Source organism: Sinocyclocheilus grahami, unplaced genomic scaffold (assembly GCF_001515645.1).
Source record: "Sinocyclocheilus grahami isolate Dianchi unplaced genomic scaffold, SAMN03320097.WGS_v1.1 scaffold180.1, whole genome shotgun sequence".
Taxonomy (NCBI): domain Eukaryota; kingdom Metazoa; phylum Chordata; class Actinopteri; order Cypriniformes; family Cyprinidae; genus Sinocyclocheilus; species Sinocyclocheilus grahami.
In genome coordinates this window covers 462,410-481,148 of record NW_015505359.1, presented here as the reverse complement: position 1 = coordinate 481,148, position 18,739 = coordinate 462,410, and the positions used below count along the sequence as shown (strand labels likewise).

The following is an 18,739-nucleotide window of genomic DNA, read 5'->3' as shown; positions in this document are numbered from 1 at the left end:
ACTAACTGGCCGGTTTAAACGGGTATAATGAAAACAGTTTCCCAAGTAGAGCCAAGAAAACGAACAAACGAACAACACTCACTCATGCACTTACTCACTCACTCGCACACACACACACACACAAATATACAGTTTTAATAGCTGTTCTGTTATTACACATCATTATAATAGCATCCACATAATTTCCAGTTTCTTTGAGAACCACAGTTAACCAGTCAAAGGGATCTGATTGTACTTGTCTAACGAGATCTGACACTGCCTGTAAATTATTATTTTATTTTAAATAAGTATTTATGTTATTTTTTATTTTATTATTATTTTTATGCAGTTAGAAATTGTGCCTACTGTCTGTGAATACTGAAGGATGTGTAACAAAATTTGTATCTGGTAAAGGCTACTGCAGTAGCCCGCCTCCCCTTATTTAGAGAACATTAGTAATACTAAAATATAATTTAGAAATTTAAAATTGTGATAATAGTATTATTTTTTTTTTACAGAAAAACTTTCTCATTAATTTACCAGTAAAATATTGTCTTTCTGCTCATCTCAACAATAGCAGAAAGAGACACGGGAGAGAGCGCCACCCCACTCACAGCGCTAGTTCACACTGATGGGTGCTTGAGTTAAGATTAACCACGACAAAATTAAGCGAAGCGGCCATAATATGTAGGTCAAACACTAATGTATTTTAGAAATAATCCCCTCCCAAAACCCCGCATCTGCTCATAAGAAACTTTCCGAGAAAAAAAACCCCAAGCTCAAATAATTGGCAGACATCGCAGCACTGTCTGTTATGATTTACAGAATCATATTTTACTCAACTTTGGCAGAAACGGGCTTCGATAGTTTAGATGTAGCCTATGTTTATTATTTTAAGAGATTTTATTCCTGTCAGGCAGATGTGATTTGTCGACTCGGAGGAGTTGTGCCCCATCTGGTGGATAAAAATAGCCTACAAATTATGTCAGTATTTATTTTTCTGGCGTAACATTTCACAAAATAAATGAAAACAGTTTGAGAGGAACGTGTTAGGCTTCACTGTCTTTAGAATGTGAATAGACTCTAAATGTGCTTGAAAATAATGTAATGCCTGAGAGTGTCTATCTGTTTATCCAAGTAAAAGCTTGTATGTCATGATATGCATCTACCTTTACAGACGTATAGTCATTCCCACCCCCTTTAGCTGTCACACTGGTCGCGGCTCAAACCTAGTGAACAAGACAGCGTTTGGGCATCATAGAAGAATCCAGAGAATCCGGATGCTGACTAGATAGGCGGCTCGTGAGGGTTTGAAACACAGCCAGAAAAAGCACCGCTGCTAATAGCAGCATTCATCTGACATCGCAGGGTTATTCGCTCTGAAAGACAGCAATCAGCCATTTTAGCTTTGCGCGTATATCCATGCCAAAACAACAAAGCTTCCATGCGGCACAAAGGCAAAAGACCGAGAGTTTTAGACAATAATAAAAAACCTGCCCTTTTATTTACGCGAGTTGCCTGTTTTCGAGCTGAATTCTAGCATGTGCCACATGTGACGATTGTAGGAATGTGGAGCATGGGATCACAACAGCCCTTCAACTACAGGTGAGGATTTTATTGTATTTATACATTTCATTTTGTGGTAATAAATTAGGCCTATGATTATTACTGGTTTTATTTCTAAACAATTTTTAAATGAATGTTTAAGTGAAATTGTTGCAATCTTTTCAGATGGGAAATGTATCACTGTCCTGATCATTGTGACTGGTTTACTGATAAAGTAATATTATTTGTATGAACTGTGTGATTATAATGATCATATCTGTGCTGTGGATTTTGACTTGACGTCTTAATGTTGACTGTTTATTGGAGGAGCTCCAAGTTTGAGCACTTTAGATGCTCATCATCATCATATACAATGCATTTGTATCATACGTTTATAGTGACTGAAAATGAACGTATTTATGAGGACAATTCATGAATCAGAGGAGACTGGAAAGTATAAAGAAAGTTACTTTAGTGTAATATTACTTCTACCCACAGTACTAACTATTTAAATAATGTTTTTAATTACAAATAAATATACAGTATATTATATTAGAGCCTGTTTTATTCATGTGCTGGGCAGGAATGAGTCCTTCATGAACTTTGACATCATACATTTCAGGCATATTAATAGCAATTGCTAGCTAGACATAAAGAAAGTTACTTTAGTGTAATATTACTTCTACCCACAGTACTCACTATTTAAATAATGTTTTTAATTACAAATAAATATACAGTATATTATATTAGAGCCTGTTTTATTCATGTGCTGGGCAGGAATGAGTCCTTCATGAACTTTGACATCATACATTTCAGGCATATTAATAGCAATTGCTAGCTAGACAACCTAGTACTTACATATAGTAGAAACAGTAGTCATCATGTTAATCATTTAATCGTGAGACACAGTCATAGAGATTGTGTTTTTACCTAACACAAGCATGTTTGCAGATGTGGACTGCGGTTTGATTTACTTGGCTCTTAAAATATGTTGAAGAACCGCTCATCCCTCCTTGAAAATGCTTGTGTTTTTACTGTATAAACCCTCTTTAGACTTCAGCAGAACACCATAATAAATTAGTATTTTGGAGGGCTATTATTTCAGTCTATGACACATACCATTATAATTTTTTTTTTTTTTGTGACGCTTAAAATCCTTTTGCAAGTATTGTTAGAGACATGTGAATCCAGACAGTTGCTTGAGTCATTATGTACTACTCATTATCTGCTTTTTTTATGAGTAAATGTGAAATTGCTAAAATATTTTGAACATTAATATACACATCATATATTATATGCATATAGTCTAGAATTATAATCTATTTTCTTAACTAATCGAATGCAAATGTACATTATGCAAGGCCCTAATTATCAGAGATTGCTCAGTGTTAAATCTGTCATCTCCTTTACACTGCTGTCTTATTTTAACAGTGCATCTACTTTAAATTGCCATGGAATCGGTATTCAGAATATAATCTTCTGTGGTGGTGGTGGTGGTGGTACTTTTCCATTTGTTAATTTGCAATTTGCTGTACAGCTTTCAAAGAGTAAAAAAAGAAAGAAACAGTGCAATATGTACCCAGCTTTGTGCTAAATGAAAAAGCTCACTAAGGTTTTTTTTCACAGCTGAAGATATCCATGAGTCACCGTATTTTGCTGCATGGTAACAAGCTGTCATAGCAACTGTAGCACAGATTCTGGAACGAATAGCCGTGTTATTTGGACAGAGATGCTGAATTATATTTGATAATCCCCATGGAAATGCACAGGGCATGGTAACCGTGTTAATAGATTAGGAAGAATACGCTAGGAATTCTACAGCGTAGAGTTGTAGCCTAAGATAGTGTTGAGTAACTGAAAAGAAAGGCTGTATCGACCCAGTGGCCTCTTAATAGAACTGCTGTGATGCCAGATATGATGTTTCTTGCTCCTCAGCTTGGAATCATCTTGGGAGATGACAGATGGATGCATAGGGAGGATCGAAGCCTGCGAGCCAGCGTTGTAAACTCACCATGGACCAGGGCTTCAGTTTCAGCACACTGGTGAGTGGCGTTGTGGGAGGAGGAGGAGGGTGGTGGGGGATAGCTGATATTACTCGGAGGTGGGTCACAGGGACAGAAAGGCTTCCTCTGACTCACTCCCTTTAGTATTCCCATTGCAGCTGCTCCGTCATTCAGATCCCTCCATCCTGGAGTGGGCGAGAGGGAAGTAACGGATGTAGCCCCCTTCACACTTTGTTTCCCCTCTTTGTGAATGCATGATCAAACATAGTCTTCTTATTCTGGCCACCCAGAGTGCTATTCTCCAACAATAGTACAGAGACTTTTAATTTGGCTTTTTCACAACATTCACAGATTTTTGTGCATGTGCTGTTCAAAAGTCAAGCAATCTGTCATGTCCAACAAGTGTAACAGCTCGGCAGGCCCTTATGGAGTCCATCAGTGTCCTGCTGCATGTTGATAAGACGCCCACTCTTTTCAGTGACCCTAAAACAGAGGCTCTGTTTAGTCATTAGTATGAGAGCTGGAAGCGAACTCAGCGTGGGTGCTGCTGGGTGTTCCGGTTCGCCTAAGCTGGGTGATGAACAGAGCTTATGTTGTGTTTATCGGAGACCTGTGATGTCTTTGGGATCAAATGCTCTATGCCGCTGGTGTATGGGGTCCAATCCTAGTTCAGTTTGCCTATTCTAGAGCAATTTTATTTGGCAGAGCTATAATGTAGCTCATCAGATTGACACTTTTAAAATGAGCAGGAAATATTTGAAGGGATAGTTCACCCATTACTCATTACTACGTCATTAATTAATCGCCCTTCATGTCGTTCCAAACCCGTAAACCTTTGTTCATCTTTGAAACACAAATTAAGATATTTTTGATGAAATTTGAGAGCTTTCTGACCCTGCATAAACAGCAGCGCAACTGACACGTTCAAGGCCCAGAAAGGTAGTAAGGACATCGTTCACAAGAGTACCACAATGCATTTCTCTGCTTGTAATCAAGGCGCCGTGCATCCGGGTTCTACGTCAGAATGCCGGCTCCTGTGTCAGCAGCATCACACGCATATGTCGTAGTAGAAGACTCATATGGTTTTCTTTGCACACAAAAATTATTATCATAGCTTCATGGAATTAAGGTTGAACCACTGATGTCACATGGACTATTTTAACGATGTCCGTACTACCTTTCTTAGCCTTGAAACGTGTCCGTTGCGCTTCTGTCTATGCAGGGTCAGAAAGCACTCGAATTTCATCAAAAATATCTTAATTTGTTTTCCGAAGATGAACAAAGATCTTACGGGTTTGGAATGACATGAGGGTGAGTAATTTTTAGGTAAACTATTCCTTTAAGCACACAAAATAGGCTAAAGGAAAAAGGTATTGAAAAAAGAGGGATAAATTGTCCAAAATTACATCACTGTATGTCTTTATCAGCAGTAATATTTCATAGGTGATAAAACTCTTGCGCATTGTCATCATGGACTCATGGTTTGCAGAGGGTACCCTGTGTGCCACTGCACTGTATTCACATGGTTTTTGTTGTCCTCTCCGTTTGCAGAAGAAGTTAGCTGCAGAGCCAGATCACACTGACGTCACTCTGCCAGCGGTGGAACGCGTGCGGGCCCTCAGCAAAATGGGCTATAACATTGAAATAAATGAAGACATCGCCCCGAGACGCTACTTCCGCTCTGGTGTTGAGATGGAGCGTATGGCAGCAGTTTATCTAGAGGAGGGCAGTCTGGAGAATGCCTTTGTCCTCTACAACAAGTTTATCACGTATGTTTATTTAATCTTATCTTATCGCATCTTATCGCTTGTCCTACAGTATTTAAGGTCACAGGGATGATGGAGTCTTTCCCAGCATCTTGGGCCATTTTTGTTTTGTTTTGTCTTCACAGCTGTCATAAAAATGTCTTCTCTAATTCATGGCAATCAGCCTTCAGCTTTATTTTCCTATTTCACTCTTGCACAGTTTATTTGTTGAGAAACTCCCCAGTCACAGGGACTATCAGCAGTGCAACGTCCCTGAGAAGCAAGTAATAATGAAGGTAAGCCCCTGGCATGTTACTCTCAGGAACTGATGGAGCCCTGTTGCGCCCGGCCCACTGTAAATCTAATTAGCATCATTTTCAATTACCTTGGCTAGAGGACTTGTCAGGCTCCCAGCTGCTCACATTGTGGGTTTGCCTTGTGTGGACTCATGTTCTGCTTTCATTTCAACAAAGTGACATGAAACTGACTTAAGTCAAAAGGTTCTTCCTAGTGTCCTGATTTATCAATCATTGTTTAAGAGACAAATGTCTGATTTAAACTGTATTTTTATTTTATTATGGATGTTTTAATGCATTTTTTTTCATTAATTTTTTGTGCCTCAAAGTATTTACAAAAATGGAAAAGTTAGGATGTGACATATCAATGATTTTGTCCTTTTTTTAAAAACTAATAGTCTGAGGTATATGTCAAAGTCATTAACCATGATTTGCTAATTGCTATTGCTAGTCGATGGCATTGTTATTGATATTGCTACAGAGGCATTCCCACTGTGGTATTGCTATAGAGGTTTTGTTTTTTAACCAGCATTTGTAGTGCAGCGTGAGAGATCAATATTTTTGGTTAGTTTTTTGGAAGACAGTAGTTTAAATTTGACTGAATATCTTCTAAAGGTTTCATCCACTGACATATACTGTAAATAGCCTCAGTGCTAGCAGACAGTGACTAAAAGCCACAAAACTCAAATTAGCCTAATGATCTTAATGTCTGCTGCTGGTCCCTGAATTAAAAAAGAAAAAAGAAAAGAAAAAAGATGAGTAATTCGTTTGTGTCTCTATTCCCTGCTTTTTAAAAAACCATTATGTCCATGAAAGCTTTAGCGCATATTGATCTGGTACTCGCTGTCTGTAACACAACCCCTAATGTTTGTCCCATTATCTGTTCATTATGTTCAGAAACTGCAGGAAGTGGCCTTTCCACGAAAGGACCAACTGAAGAGACTTCTCCATGAGAAATACAGCAAAGAACACAGTGAATATCTGAAGAGTCAGGTACATTAGTCAGAGTACTTCTCATTCACTGCTGATGAATACCTGTTAGTCAAATTTCAGATTAATTTCATTATTGTGAATATTAATCATGATGTGTGAATATTTTTGCAGACTCAAGCCATGGCTGTTGACATGTGTAGTGAACGACTGCAGAAGATGTCTCTGTTGGAGGAGGAACGGCAACGTGTAGCACAGCTCAGGAAGATGCAAATTGAGTCTGAGCAGTTCCGCTACTTTGAGGACCAACTGCATAGACAAGAGTTGGCCAGTCACAGAGATGAGGCTGTTCCCAAAGTGCCTGAACAAACTGATGGGTCCTGCTTATCCCAGACCCCAAGAAACCATGTGCGCCTTGACCCCAATCGTAACAAACCAGCGGCCTCTGTCCCCAAACCGGCAGCCACCTTAGCAGCTGTACAAAGTGAGTGCCCTCATCTAGCTCATATTTGCCTGTTAGTAATTGTAGTGATTTAATACACAGCTCTCTGATTATTCAGTTTTTTATACATTAATTGTTAAACTGCATGTTGCTATTGTTCTCATATAATCTAATAATTCATGTTCACTTATTTACACTGCCATTTAAAAGTTTGGGGTAAAATGTTTTCATGTTTTTGAAAGAACTTAAGAACTTCTCACGCTCACCAAGACTGCCTTTATTTGATCAAAATACAGTAAAAAGAGTAATATTATGAAATATTATTGCAATTTGAAAGGACTTTTTATTTTATTTTAATATGTTTTAAAATGTAATTTATTTCTGTTATAGCAAAGCTTTACTTTCAGTCTTTCGTTAGTGTCACATGATTCATCAGAATTTCATTCTAATAGGCTGATTTGGTGCTCAAGAAACATTTTTCATTATTATCAATGTAGAAAACAGTTGTACTGTTTAATACTTTTATGGAAACTGTGGTACATTTTTTTTCAGGATTCTTTGTTGAATAGAAAGTTCAAATGTTGTATATGTCTTTACTGTCACCTTTGATCTATTTAATGTACCCTGGCTGAATAAAAAGATTAATATTGAACAGCCATACAGACACAATACGTAGGATAATGTACAGTCAGAGTCGTTATCACGAAATAAACAAGTTCAAAATTCTAGAAAGCTTCTATTGACTCTGAAGGGGTTTATTTTGCAATAATACCTGTCTCACTGTACGTTATCCTTTGCTTGTGTTATTAGCAGAACTACAATATGTTGTTTTATGCTGTGTGTTTCTAGATCAGCGTGTCGAAGGCCTGAGGCGGGTTTTAATCCCACGAGACCTGACTTACAGGTTCCTTCTGCTGGCTGACAGTAACACCGCGAGAGGAATTGAGACATGTGGAGTTCTCTGTGGAAAACTGGTAAGGCCTCAGCTGGAGCTTAACTCTTTTCTGTGGACGTGAGATTCTTTTGTTCCTGAAATTGCTGATCCTTTCCTGAAGTGAGTGTGAATATGTTTTGGGGAGTGTTAAAGGTCAAATCATGCTTCTTTTTTTTGGCTAGTTATATGCAGCTTTTGTCATTCACTGTAAAACTAGAGCTTCAGTGTTGCACAATCAGTGTAAATACTAGGTGTTCACTCTAGGAACTTCCTCATACTTTCAACTCACAATTTTGTCCTATTCACCAACCAACTGCAATCCATCTTAATCTTGCAGCAGTTGCAGTCCTCCCAGCAATTGTCTCAAGCTGAGATTTTCTCCCCTTTGTACACTTTCATCACTTGCTTCACTTGTCAATCCCACAATCCTTTACAGGATGCTCAGCTTCCATAAAGAATTAATTTGTAGGATGCTGTGACCGCCTGATATGTTGTGTGTTAATAGACAAAGTAAAATCTGTTTTTTTTTCCCCGCAGACGCACAATGAGTTTGTGCTGACCCATGTGATCGTCCCCAAGCAGTCTGCCGGTCCTGACTACTGTGACATGGAGAATGTGGAAGAGCTGTTCAGTTACCAGGACCATCATAATCTTCTGACCCTGGGCTGGATCCATGTGGGTGTCTCTCTTTTTCAGACTGTCACGTAATTTCTGAACACCAAGATTATGACTGTGCACCTCTTTGTTTTTCACACCTTTGGCAGGTGAAAAGCTTGCTGGTGACTAATTTTCAGGCCCACACAGAATCTGAGCCTGCAGAAAGCGCCACAGATTTTCACAGATTTTGAGCAGCCATTGTTCACATCCTATTTCACTTGTGTGTTTGTTTAGTAAATATTTTGGCTAATCTGATTTTAATTAGCAATAAGAGAGTACCCTCCAAAATAGGGGTTCAACGGATCATAGTTGATCTGTTATCTGTATAGACCAGGTCCCACAGTTCGGCATGCCTGTGATTCTCAGATTAGTTATGAACCATCATAGAGTGATGTATGCAAGTCTTGCCAGTGTAAACAGTCAAGCAATTTGAAACCATTCAAGTGCAAGAAGAGGCAAAAGAGAACTTAATTCATTATTATTAATTGGTACTTCTATGCTGTTTTCTGTGCACACACTTTCAAAGCAGGCACTCAGAGAACCACATCTCAGACAGTGTTCAGACAGAATTTAGATCTCTTTCGCACCTTCTTGTGCTTGAATGGAAATCCGTCTCAGAAAGTATTCTCATAAACAGTCAGTTATGTCTTAAAGGAGACATATTATGCCCCTTTTTACAATATGTAATGCAAGTCTCTGGTGTCCCCAGAATGTGTCTGTGAAGTGTCAGCTCAAAATACCCCACAGATCATTTATTATATCATTTTGAAAATACCTATTTTGAGTGGAAGCAGAAACACGCTGTTTTTCGTGCCTATCTCTTTAAATGCAAATGAGCTGCTGCTCCCCGCCCCCTTTTCCAGAATAGATCTGTGCCATTACAGCTCGTACCTGCTAAAAACATCTGTTTTGGTTCAGATTATCATGTTTATCGCCCTGAAATCATGCGTTTTAAACAATATTAGTTTAAACTTATGATATATGGTTTTCTGAGCGCACACAACCGAAGCACACGGACAGAAAGCGGCTGTCACAGCATGTGAGTACTAAACTAAGTTCTCTTTCACACACAAGTTTGTTAAAAACACACATGAGTTAGAAAAACAGTAGGTTATGTCTGTGAAGGTAAACAGCTGAGAAATAAATCACATGTTTATTTTAGATCTGTGTGACAGCAGCAATATACAGTAAATAAATCAATAAATCCTCTGCTCTGTTGTCTCCTCTGAGGCTGGGACTGTAAACGGTGTTCTGTGCTCGTCTGTGCAGCCAAAGACAGAACAGTTAGCATGTTTTGCTCAAACCTTCGCCATGGCATTAGAACTGGTACACCGTTGTCACTTGCAAAATCAAAATGACGGCGCTGTGGGTGTAAACTTACAGATTAAGGGGCGGTAATATTATAATGAGATCCCTTTGTGACATCACTAGGGGAGCAAAATCAGAACCGCTCGTTTTCTCAGACGCTTGCAGAAAAGGGCTTACCAAAATAAAGTTACTGGGTTAATCTTTTTCACGTTTCCTTGGTTGGTAGATGCATCGGGGACCTGATTATAGCACCTAAAACCTGGAAAAGTCAGATTTTCATGATGTGTCACCTTTAAGTGAAGTGAACATAAACAAAAAGAAATCGGTTGTGTTTTATTATGTTGGATCCATGCATTCAGTCTTAAAGTGACATTAGACTGCTATACCTGCCTATACAGCATGAACAAAGATTAATCTATACTTAATTTATATAATGAACACTATGCAGTGTTATTTTACATGTAATTATTTTATTACTGACTGTTCTTGTCAGTAATAATCTTTGAACTTTATTAGTTATGCTACTAGTTTTTGTCATGGTATTGAATAAGTACTTAATGTTCTTTAAGTAATAATAAGATATGTAAGATTTTTTTTTTAGGGATTAATAGTTTTATTCAACAAGGATGGCAGAACTGTATAATGTTATGTAACATTTCTTTTGGACTGATATTAATAAGAAATGTTTTTTGAGCGCCAAATCAGCTTGTGATTCTGAGGGATCATGTGACAATGAAGACTGGAGCAATGGCTGCCCAATATTGAGCTTTGCCATCATGGGAATAATAAATATATTCAAATGCAAACATTTATTTTAAATTTGTAATAATAATTCACAATATTATTGTATTTACTGTATTTTGATCAAATAAATGCAGTGAGACTTCTTCAAACTTTTGAACAGTAGTGTATGTAAATAGGCTACTTCTATACGTGGCAGACCATGCAATTTTATTAATTTATTATTTGCATAATCAAATATGATGTGGATCAGTCTGAGGATCACCATGGAAACTGCTTAACAATTTACTCAGCTTTTATTCTTAGTATCCCCTGGTGTTCACCTGGTGTTCATTTTGCATGGTTAAATAATTTCATAGCTGTATGAGAATAAGGGGCTACTAAATGGCATTAATTTGAATATTTGCATTTTTGGCTCATAGACACACCCGACACAGACAGCCTTCCTCTCCAGCGTGGATCTGCACACACACAGCTCTTATCAGCTCATGCTACCAGAAGCCATCGCCATTGTTTGCGCACCTAAACACAATGAGTGAGTATGACACTTATATATGTGTTCACACAAGCTAAAGGCTTTTTTCATCTGCGTCTGCAGCACTACATCAAATTAATGCAGATGAATGAATTTTTTTATCAATGGTTGTTTGATTGTTTAACAATTGTTTATCATTTCAACATCCATGAATCATTTCGGGATTCTGGTTGTTAAAAAAATTATTTTATGTAAATAAATTCAAAGAATGAATCTCATTAAACTATAAATAAACTACACCTTGCAAATATATTCTATATTTTATCATTTGTCTAAATTGATTGTTTTTTTAATGGCTAGATTTCCGAAACACAAAAAACGTACAGAAATTAAAAGTATATAGATACATACTGTATATAGCTATGCTACACCTATGCATACTCCAAAAAATAAAAAGGTTGTATTACAAAAAGTATATTATGTATATAAACAAACGTCATTGAGGTGTGTCATTTTGCTTCTTCAGCACAGGAGTGTTCCGCCTCACCAGTGCTGGAATGGGAGAAGTGGCTGGATGCCGATTGAAAGGTTTTCACCCCCACTCTAAAGACCCTCCTCTGTTCACTGTAAGAACCCTCTTTTCCCGCTGTGAATATGAAAATCGGCAGCTATATGTGCCTTCCGTTACAAATGTTGGCATCAAAATTTAAACACCTTTAGAGAAGTGAAAAATAGTTTTTTCTATTTGCAGATTTGCAAGCACATTGTGGTGAAGGACTCGAAAACAACAGTTCTGGACCTCAGGTGACAGAGGAAGAGAGGAAATATTTCAGCAAACCATTAAGGATATTTATATCTTTCTTTACTTGAAGGCTTTTTTTGTATTTATTTATTTTACAAAAAGGTAGAATCCCTCAGCTGCACAGTTTGCTGTGAGCAGGTTTAGTGAAGTTATTGAGATGTTCCAATGGTGTTTTGTGTTTTTTAGGTTATCATGCGCTTTTTGTTCATGGCCAGGTGTTTAACAAAAATGTTGTGGTCAGATTGTACCATCTCATCATTTGACTGCTGTTTTGGTTCTTTGTCCTCAAGGTGGCGTCCTTTATCAAGGCATACTATGAGGCTGCTACAATGTGAATTGATTTCAGGACTTTTTTAAAGGAAGTTGTGTGTGTGTCTGTGTGTGATTTGCCTTTTCACATCAATCAAATCGCAAATTTCACACGCTTTAACACAATATACACTGAAGAAGTGAAATTTCATTTTAAACCTAACTGAATTTTCTAGTTTTGTGTTTGCTGCCAGTACAAAAATAAAATGGTTTGCTACGAGAGTCATTTCTAGGCCTTACTATGTTAAAATCGATGTGGTTGAATGGTTGATAATTACACTTTGTATATACAGTAAGTTCAGATATTTTCAGGCTAAAGGATTTCTGTCTTTTTCAACTTCAGCCTAATGACGTGATACGAAGTTGGCCAGTGAGCTGACTGTTTTGATTTCCAAGTTCAGCATTTTTTCCAATGTGGACCTGATTACAAGGGAAGTGACTCTTGAAAAGTATAAACAAGATTGGAATCTCTTAGAGCAGACCAAAGTTCCCATAACAGAATAAGCAAAGAAACCTAAGAGACCTTACCAGAGGCCCTTGAATGCACTACTCTCAGGGTTCCATTCCCTCATTTTAACAACTTGACTTTTGTCTCCACTATATTTATGGTTTGAGAAGAAAACTTTTTGTCACCAGCTGAAGATGAAATTCGCTGTACGATAAGTTGTGAACTCCATGCAGTTCAGAGAGTGTTCACTATATCATGTATTTCTTGTATAATGTGGCATTGGATTGTTTCTTCAGTGTGTTGCTGTTTGCCAGTGGCTCCACTGACATGTGCTGTGCTGTTGTGGCTCTTTGTGCGCAAGAGAGTATAAGTGCAACACCATTTTTCCTCAGCGCATTTGTTAATAAAAGCAAAAAACCTCTGTTATGAAACAGCATGATGCTGTTTTTTGTTTTTTTAATCTGTAATTTATTTAGAGTGAAAAGCTTCAATATCTACCCAAGCAAACTGATGATAGAATGATGGAATGAGAAGCAAACATTTAGCATGATTCATCACAGGATATTGATTGCTCATACATGTTTCAACATATCAGGTATTTTTGGTCAAAAATGGGAAAACAATTTCCATTAACATTTAGTTTAAGAAAACACCTTAGCATTTTTGACCGGTGATTTTCCATGACTTTTGTTCTTGTCCTTTATGATGATTAGAAATCAATAATTATTTAAAAAATGAAAATAAATATAATCATTTTGATGATATTAATAATTAGGAAGAATAGTAGTTTCTTTTAACAGAAATTGCACTCAAAAGAGCAATTTCTAGCTGATTAAGTATTATAGAGATGAACTAGAAAAGCTTTTAAATACTTCCAGTTTTTCAATAGGAACCCTGTGTATAAAGAAATTTGATTTCATTTACAGTGACTACAGTGAGTATATAGAAATATTTCTATGTATTAACATGACAAATTTTAAGAATATAATTTAGATCTGTTTTAATTTTTATGTGCAAATATTAATCATGTGCTGTGGAATTTGTTGCAGAAACAAAAGAGGTGAAATACAGGTTATTATTGCAGAGCTTTATTCCTTCATGGAGTTATCATATGATATCCAAACAGACTGCCTGAAAGCCGACATGCAGTTGTGTTACCCCCTAGCATTTTAACACAAAAGGGAGAATGAGCCCTGTTCCTCAATGCCCTCTTCTCATCTCTGGAGTCTCGCCACCCAAAAGAATCTCCCCAATCTTTCAAACTGGCAGCACTATCAAGCTTTTGAACCCATTTAGAACAACACGATATTGTCATGACATAATTAAATCAAAACATTAAAACAGATGTGGGCAGTGCAAAGACAAAACAATAGAGGGAAGTAAAGGGTACACATTCACAGTTTACAGGCTATGAAGCAATAATAGAATTAGGGGAACAGGAGGGAGTTGGAGGTCTCGTTTAGAAGCACTTGCGATGCACAATGGATGGCCCGGCCTCGTCATACTCTTGCTTGCTTATCCACATCTGCTGGAAGGTGGAGAGGGAGGCTAGGATGGAGCCGCCAATCCATACTGAGTACTTGCGCTCAGGTGGGGCGATGATCTGAGTACATACAAGGTAGAAGCAAGGGTATTTTAGTACTGATGATATAGTTAATATGTTGAATTTGTTTTTACTTTGACCTTTTCGTTTAAATTTGACTGAGTTTGTTGTGTTTTTGATTAGTTTTTTTTGTATGTCTATATTTTATGTATATAGTTGCTTTGGCAACTAGCTGAAATAGGTTTTTGATTTCAGTTAATGTTTTAATGTTAAATATTTTTTAAACCAGTTTGAATAAATTAATCGAATTTGTTTAATAATGTATCCATTTCAAAACTGTTATTGAAACTGAATTAAATCAACACTGAGCTGATTGAATAACACTGTGCTAAGATGATAACCCCATTGTGGACTTCTCTAGAGCTGCTTGTAGCTGAAGTGAACTTGTTTCATAATTAATAAACTTTACAGTTATTGAATTGAACTGAATAATGTCGTTTTTAGAGCTCCTTGGCAGCCGAATTTGAATTTGTCTCATATTTGAAGAAGTTTGCATTGATTCTGTTATTTTCCTGTTTATTACTGTAAGGCTGCTTTAAAACAATATTTATTGTATAAAGCGCTGTATAAATAAAGGTGACTTGACTTTTAGTTTAGTTAACAATAACCCCGGTTAGACCAGAAACTGATTAATTTGAAAAAGTATGAAAAATGAATGATCTAATCTGATCTTTGGCCTATGCTGACCTTGATCTTCATGGTGCTGGGGGCCAAAGCAGTGATCTCCTTCTGCATCCTGTCTGCAATACCAGGGTACATGGTGGTACCACCAGACAGCACGTTGTTGGCGTACAGATCCTTACGGATGTCAATGTCGCATTTCATGATGCTGTTGTAAGTGGTTTCATGGATGCCAGCAGATTCCATTCCTAGCATAGCGCAAATCAATGCATTTAAACATTTATATCAAAGTGCTCTGAATCCATCATTTGTAAAGAGAGGGGAAGAAAGAGAAGCGAGAGATCACCAATGAAGGATGGCTGGAAGAGTGTCTCAGGGCAGCGGAACCTCTCATTGCCAATGGTGATGACCTGTCCATCGGGAAGCTCATAGCTCTTCTCCAGAGAGGAGGAAGAGGCTGCAGTGGCCATCTCATTCTCAAAGTCCAACGCCACATAGCACAACTTCTCCTTGATGTCTCGGACGATTTCTCTTTCAGCTATACATGGCAAATGAGAAAGACTTGGTAAAACAAAATTTTTAAATCTATATGATAAAATAGTAATTAGTTCAACTAAAACATTCAAGTGATACTAATTAGAACACATTAAGTTTTTTTTCTTATGCCCATTGGCAATTGTTTCTTGTTATATTCAAAATATAAGCGTAAAACTATATTTTATATTTCATATCATTATGCTGGTACTGTTCATGTCCAGACCCACCAGTGGTGACGAATGAGTAGCCTCGTTCAGTTAGGATCTTCATGAGGTAGTCAGTGAGATCACGGCCGGCCAAGTCCAAGCGCATAATGGCATGCGGAAGAGCGTAGCCCTCGTAAATGGGCACATTGTGGGTGACACCATCACCAGAGTCAAGGACAATGCCTGTTTGTCAAGAATAAAGTGCTTGGTAATGTGTAGCAATGTAAGTCAAATGTGAGCTATGGCCTGTTTGACAGGTGAACTGACCTGTTGTACGACCAGAAGCATAGAGGGAGAGCACCGCTTGGATAGCTACATACATGGCTGGAACATTGAAGGTCTCAAACATGATCTGCAAAGTGAGACCAGCACTGTGTTTATGAACAAAACCAACAATCAACCAAGTGCTTTCGGGTTTTACTGAACAGTAGGTTAAAATATTGATTTCTGATTAATCTTCTCTTTGACAATGCCAAGAAATTGACTCTTAAAATCTGCAGATCACTCTATGTGTACACTGTAAATGTGTCTTTTTATAGAATTGTCATCACTGGCTGCATGCAAAAACAAACATACAACATGACCAGTCTAATCTGAATTACAAACAAATTAGCCGTTATTTTTAGTTAATCTAAAACATACAGCACAACCAGTGTAGCTGTTTCCCTAAACAAATGACTCTTATGAATTCTGTTGATGATCAGTTCGAATAGACAAGTTGCCAGTTTGAAGCAATCAGAACACGTTATAAATACTGTCCTTTTTTAAATACTATTCAGCAAGGACACATTAAATTATTCAGAAGTGAAAGAAGAGACATTTACAATGCTACAAAATAAATTCTGTTCCCTTGAAAGTTATAGTCATCAAAGAATCATGAAAAAACGTATCATCTGTTATCAACATTTAATAATAAGTAAAAATGTTTCTTGAGCACCAATTCAAATTACAGCAAATTACAATGATTTTTAAAGAATCGTGTGACATTGAATTATCATTTTGTGCTCTTTGGAATTGCCTAGGATTTTTTTTAGAATAGCAATTTTTTTTATTTAAAATGAAATTTCATATTTTGTTCTACAACATAAATTACACATAGATATACCTCAAACATGCATTTTGAAGCCACCGTGGGGGAATTTTCTTCTACTACCAAAGCCACAATGGGTTTTTATTTTTACTACTGATAATCGTAGCAGTTAAATAATCGCTTACATTCAACATTTGCGTTTTGACAGTGCATGATTTATGTCATGCAAGATAATATTAATCAACTCCACAGTTTATTTTTATGTGCTTTCTGCATAACTTAGAACCAAACACCGCACACAAGTGAATTCACTGTTACTGAAATTACTGTAGGCTTATCTGATAACATCTCAAGACCCTGATGGCTTACAGGAGGTAAGCTGGAGTTGAAGCAAATTCTTGTCAGTTTTATACAGCTTTTTCATTCACCCGTGAATTCAGCTCTAACCTGGGTCATCTTTTCCCTGTTGGCTTTGGGATTGAGAGGGGCCTCTGTCAGTAGAGTGATACAATTACAGATGCTAAAAAGTAGATGCATCAGACATGTATGTGCATATTAATTCCTCATAAACATAAATGCTTTCAGTAATATCCTTTGGTAAATCTGCAAAAAGAAAATATATCTACTGTACTTTTAGAAACACTTCCAAGGATAATCCTTAGAAACATCATTGCAAAAACATCATACAATAATATTTCACTTACATTAAGATGAATCTAAAAAACACTTCACAAAACACTCTAGCCAACCAAAACTTTGTAAAAGAAGCTTACACCTGTGCAGAAACCTTTTCTCTAAACAACAGCTTGTTTCAAGTTCAAGCTTGACAAAACCTCATTTGAGTCTATCAGCATCAGGTAATGCTTGCAAAGCACAAAGCTGGATGGACAGACAGAGATGGAGAGTGAGAGACAAAAAGAGAGAGGATGTGAGGCGACATGAATGACACTTACCCTGACAGTGCTGGGCCGGGGGGGATTTAGCCACTTGGTGATGGTGTACCACTCACTGGCTTGTGGTGTACTTATGTAGTTCCCATCCCTGCTCACCGCACCCTCCCACATCCCAAACAAGGAGCCTGGGCTGCACTCAGATCGGTAGCCTCACTCCACTAAAGCCTTATAGGGATGACTGGGAGAAAACACTCCAATCCGGGCAGCAGCAGGGCGGCCTCCTGCCTCATCACTCAGGGCATTCCAGTGGCCCTTTTCCGTTTTTTCTCCTTGGAAATTTTGGGGACCTCACTATGCAGGAACATAAACACAGTGCTGGGCCCTGCTCTACTACACAGACACATATCCTGGCCCACGCCTAAAACTGAGAAAGAACAGCAAAGTGAATTTAGATCGTGTCATCATTAGGGTTTAGGTCACACACTAAAAGCACTTGACAGTGTGAAAATTCAAACTACCATGTAGCAAAAACACCACAAAAAGTGGTAACCTGCAACAATTACCCTAATGATAAGCTATTTTACCTGATTTAATACTTATTACTAATTTATTTATTTATTAATTTTTATAAAATAATTATATATTAATATTATTATTAATAATAATATTATTATTATATTATTTATAAAATTTTGAGTTAGGCATATTTTTTGTTGAGAAGTTTGGGGTCAGTAAGATTTGGTCAAGTTTTTGAAAGAAACCCGTGCTCAGCCATTTATTTTAATATATTTTCAAATGTATTTTGTTCATTTGATAGCGAAGCTGACATTTCTTGATATTGTCAATGATGAAAATCATTGTTGATCGTTGTTGATCAATATTTTGTGGAAACAGTGATATATTGATGAATAGAAAATTCAAAGTACAGCATTATTTAAAATAGAAATGTTTAATTATAAATGTTTTTGCTGTAACTTTTGACACACACACACACACACACACACACACATCTTCTTTAAATCCATCCTGGAGCCCTTACTGAGTGCACCATGGGAAAACTTCCTAATTTGGAAATGATGGGGAAGCATGTCTCTCTTTGGACTCTCCCTCCCTCTGTTTCTGCCTGTCTACAGTACTTTATGAAAAAAGAGAGTGGGTGAGGAAAATAGGGGATGGGTCAGTGGTCCAGAAGAACCATATTTAGTCATAAACCTCACAAATCAAATAGGCTTCCA

General features: G+C 37.3%; 2 protein-coding genes across 4 annotated transcripts; one reads left to right on the top strand and one right to left on the bottom strand.

The window, feature by feature from the left end:
* The first annotated feature begins 1,160 nt into the window (after positions 1-1,160).
* Positions 1,161-13,306, top strand: LOC107594159 (AMSH-like protease). 3 transcript variants are annotated; one of them, XM_016284112.1, is made up of 12 exons: positions 1,163-1,584; positions 3,460-3,566; positions 5,079-5,296; positions 5,493-5,568; positions 6,466-6,561; positions 6,673-6,982; positions 7,790-7,914; positions 8,412-8,549; positions 11,003-11,115; positions 11,582-11,681; positions 11,807-11,859; positions 12,148-13,304. In XM_016284112.1, the coding sequence occupies exons 2-12, from the start codon at positions 3,537-3,539 to the stop codon at positions 12,212-12,214; spliced, it is 1,326 nt and encodes a 441-aa protein (XP_016139598.1). In that variant the 5' UTR covers positions 1,163-1,584; positions 3,460-3,536; the 3' UTR covers positions 12,215-13,304. The 3 variants fall into 3 exon arrangements, with proteins under 3 accessions (XP_016139600.1, XP_016139598.1, XP_016139599.1); XM_016284113.1 differs by having other exon boundaries at positions 1,164-1,584; positions 11,807-13,306; XM_016284114.1 differs by lacking the exons at positions 11,582-11,681; positions 11,807-11,859; positions 12,148-13,304 and adding an exon at positions 8,639-8,751 and having other exon boundaries at positions 1,161-1,584; positions 11,003-11,040.
* Positions 13,307-13,553: 247 nt separating this feature from the next.
* On the bottom strand, positions 13,554-17,111 carry LOC107594158 (actin, alpha cardiac muscle 1-like). Its single transcript, XM_016284111.1, has 6 exons — positions 17,059-17,111; positions 15,849-15,933; positions 15,603-15,764; positions 15,185-15,376; positions 14,905-15,086; positions 13,554-14,217 (listed from the first exon to the last, which is right to left on the bottom strand). The coding sequence occupies exons 1-6, from the start codon at positions 17,065-17,067 to the stop codon at positions 14,074-14,076; spliced, it is 774 nt and encodes a 257-aa protein (XP_016139597.1). The 5' UTR covers positions 17,068-17,111; the 3' UTR covers positions 13,554-14,073.
* Positions 17,112-18,739: the final 1,628 nt, after the last annotated feature.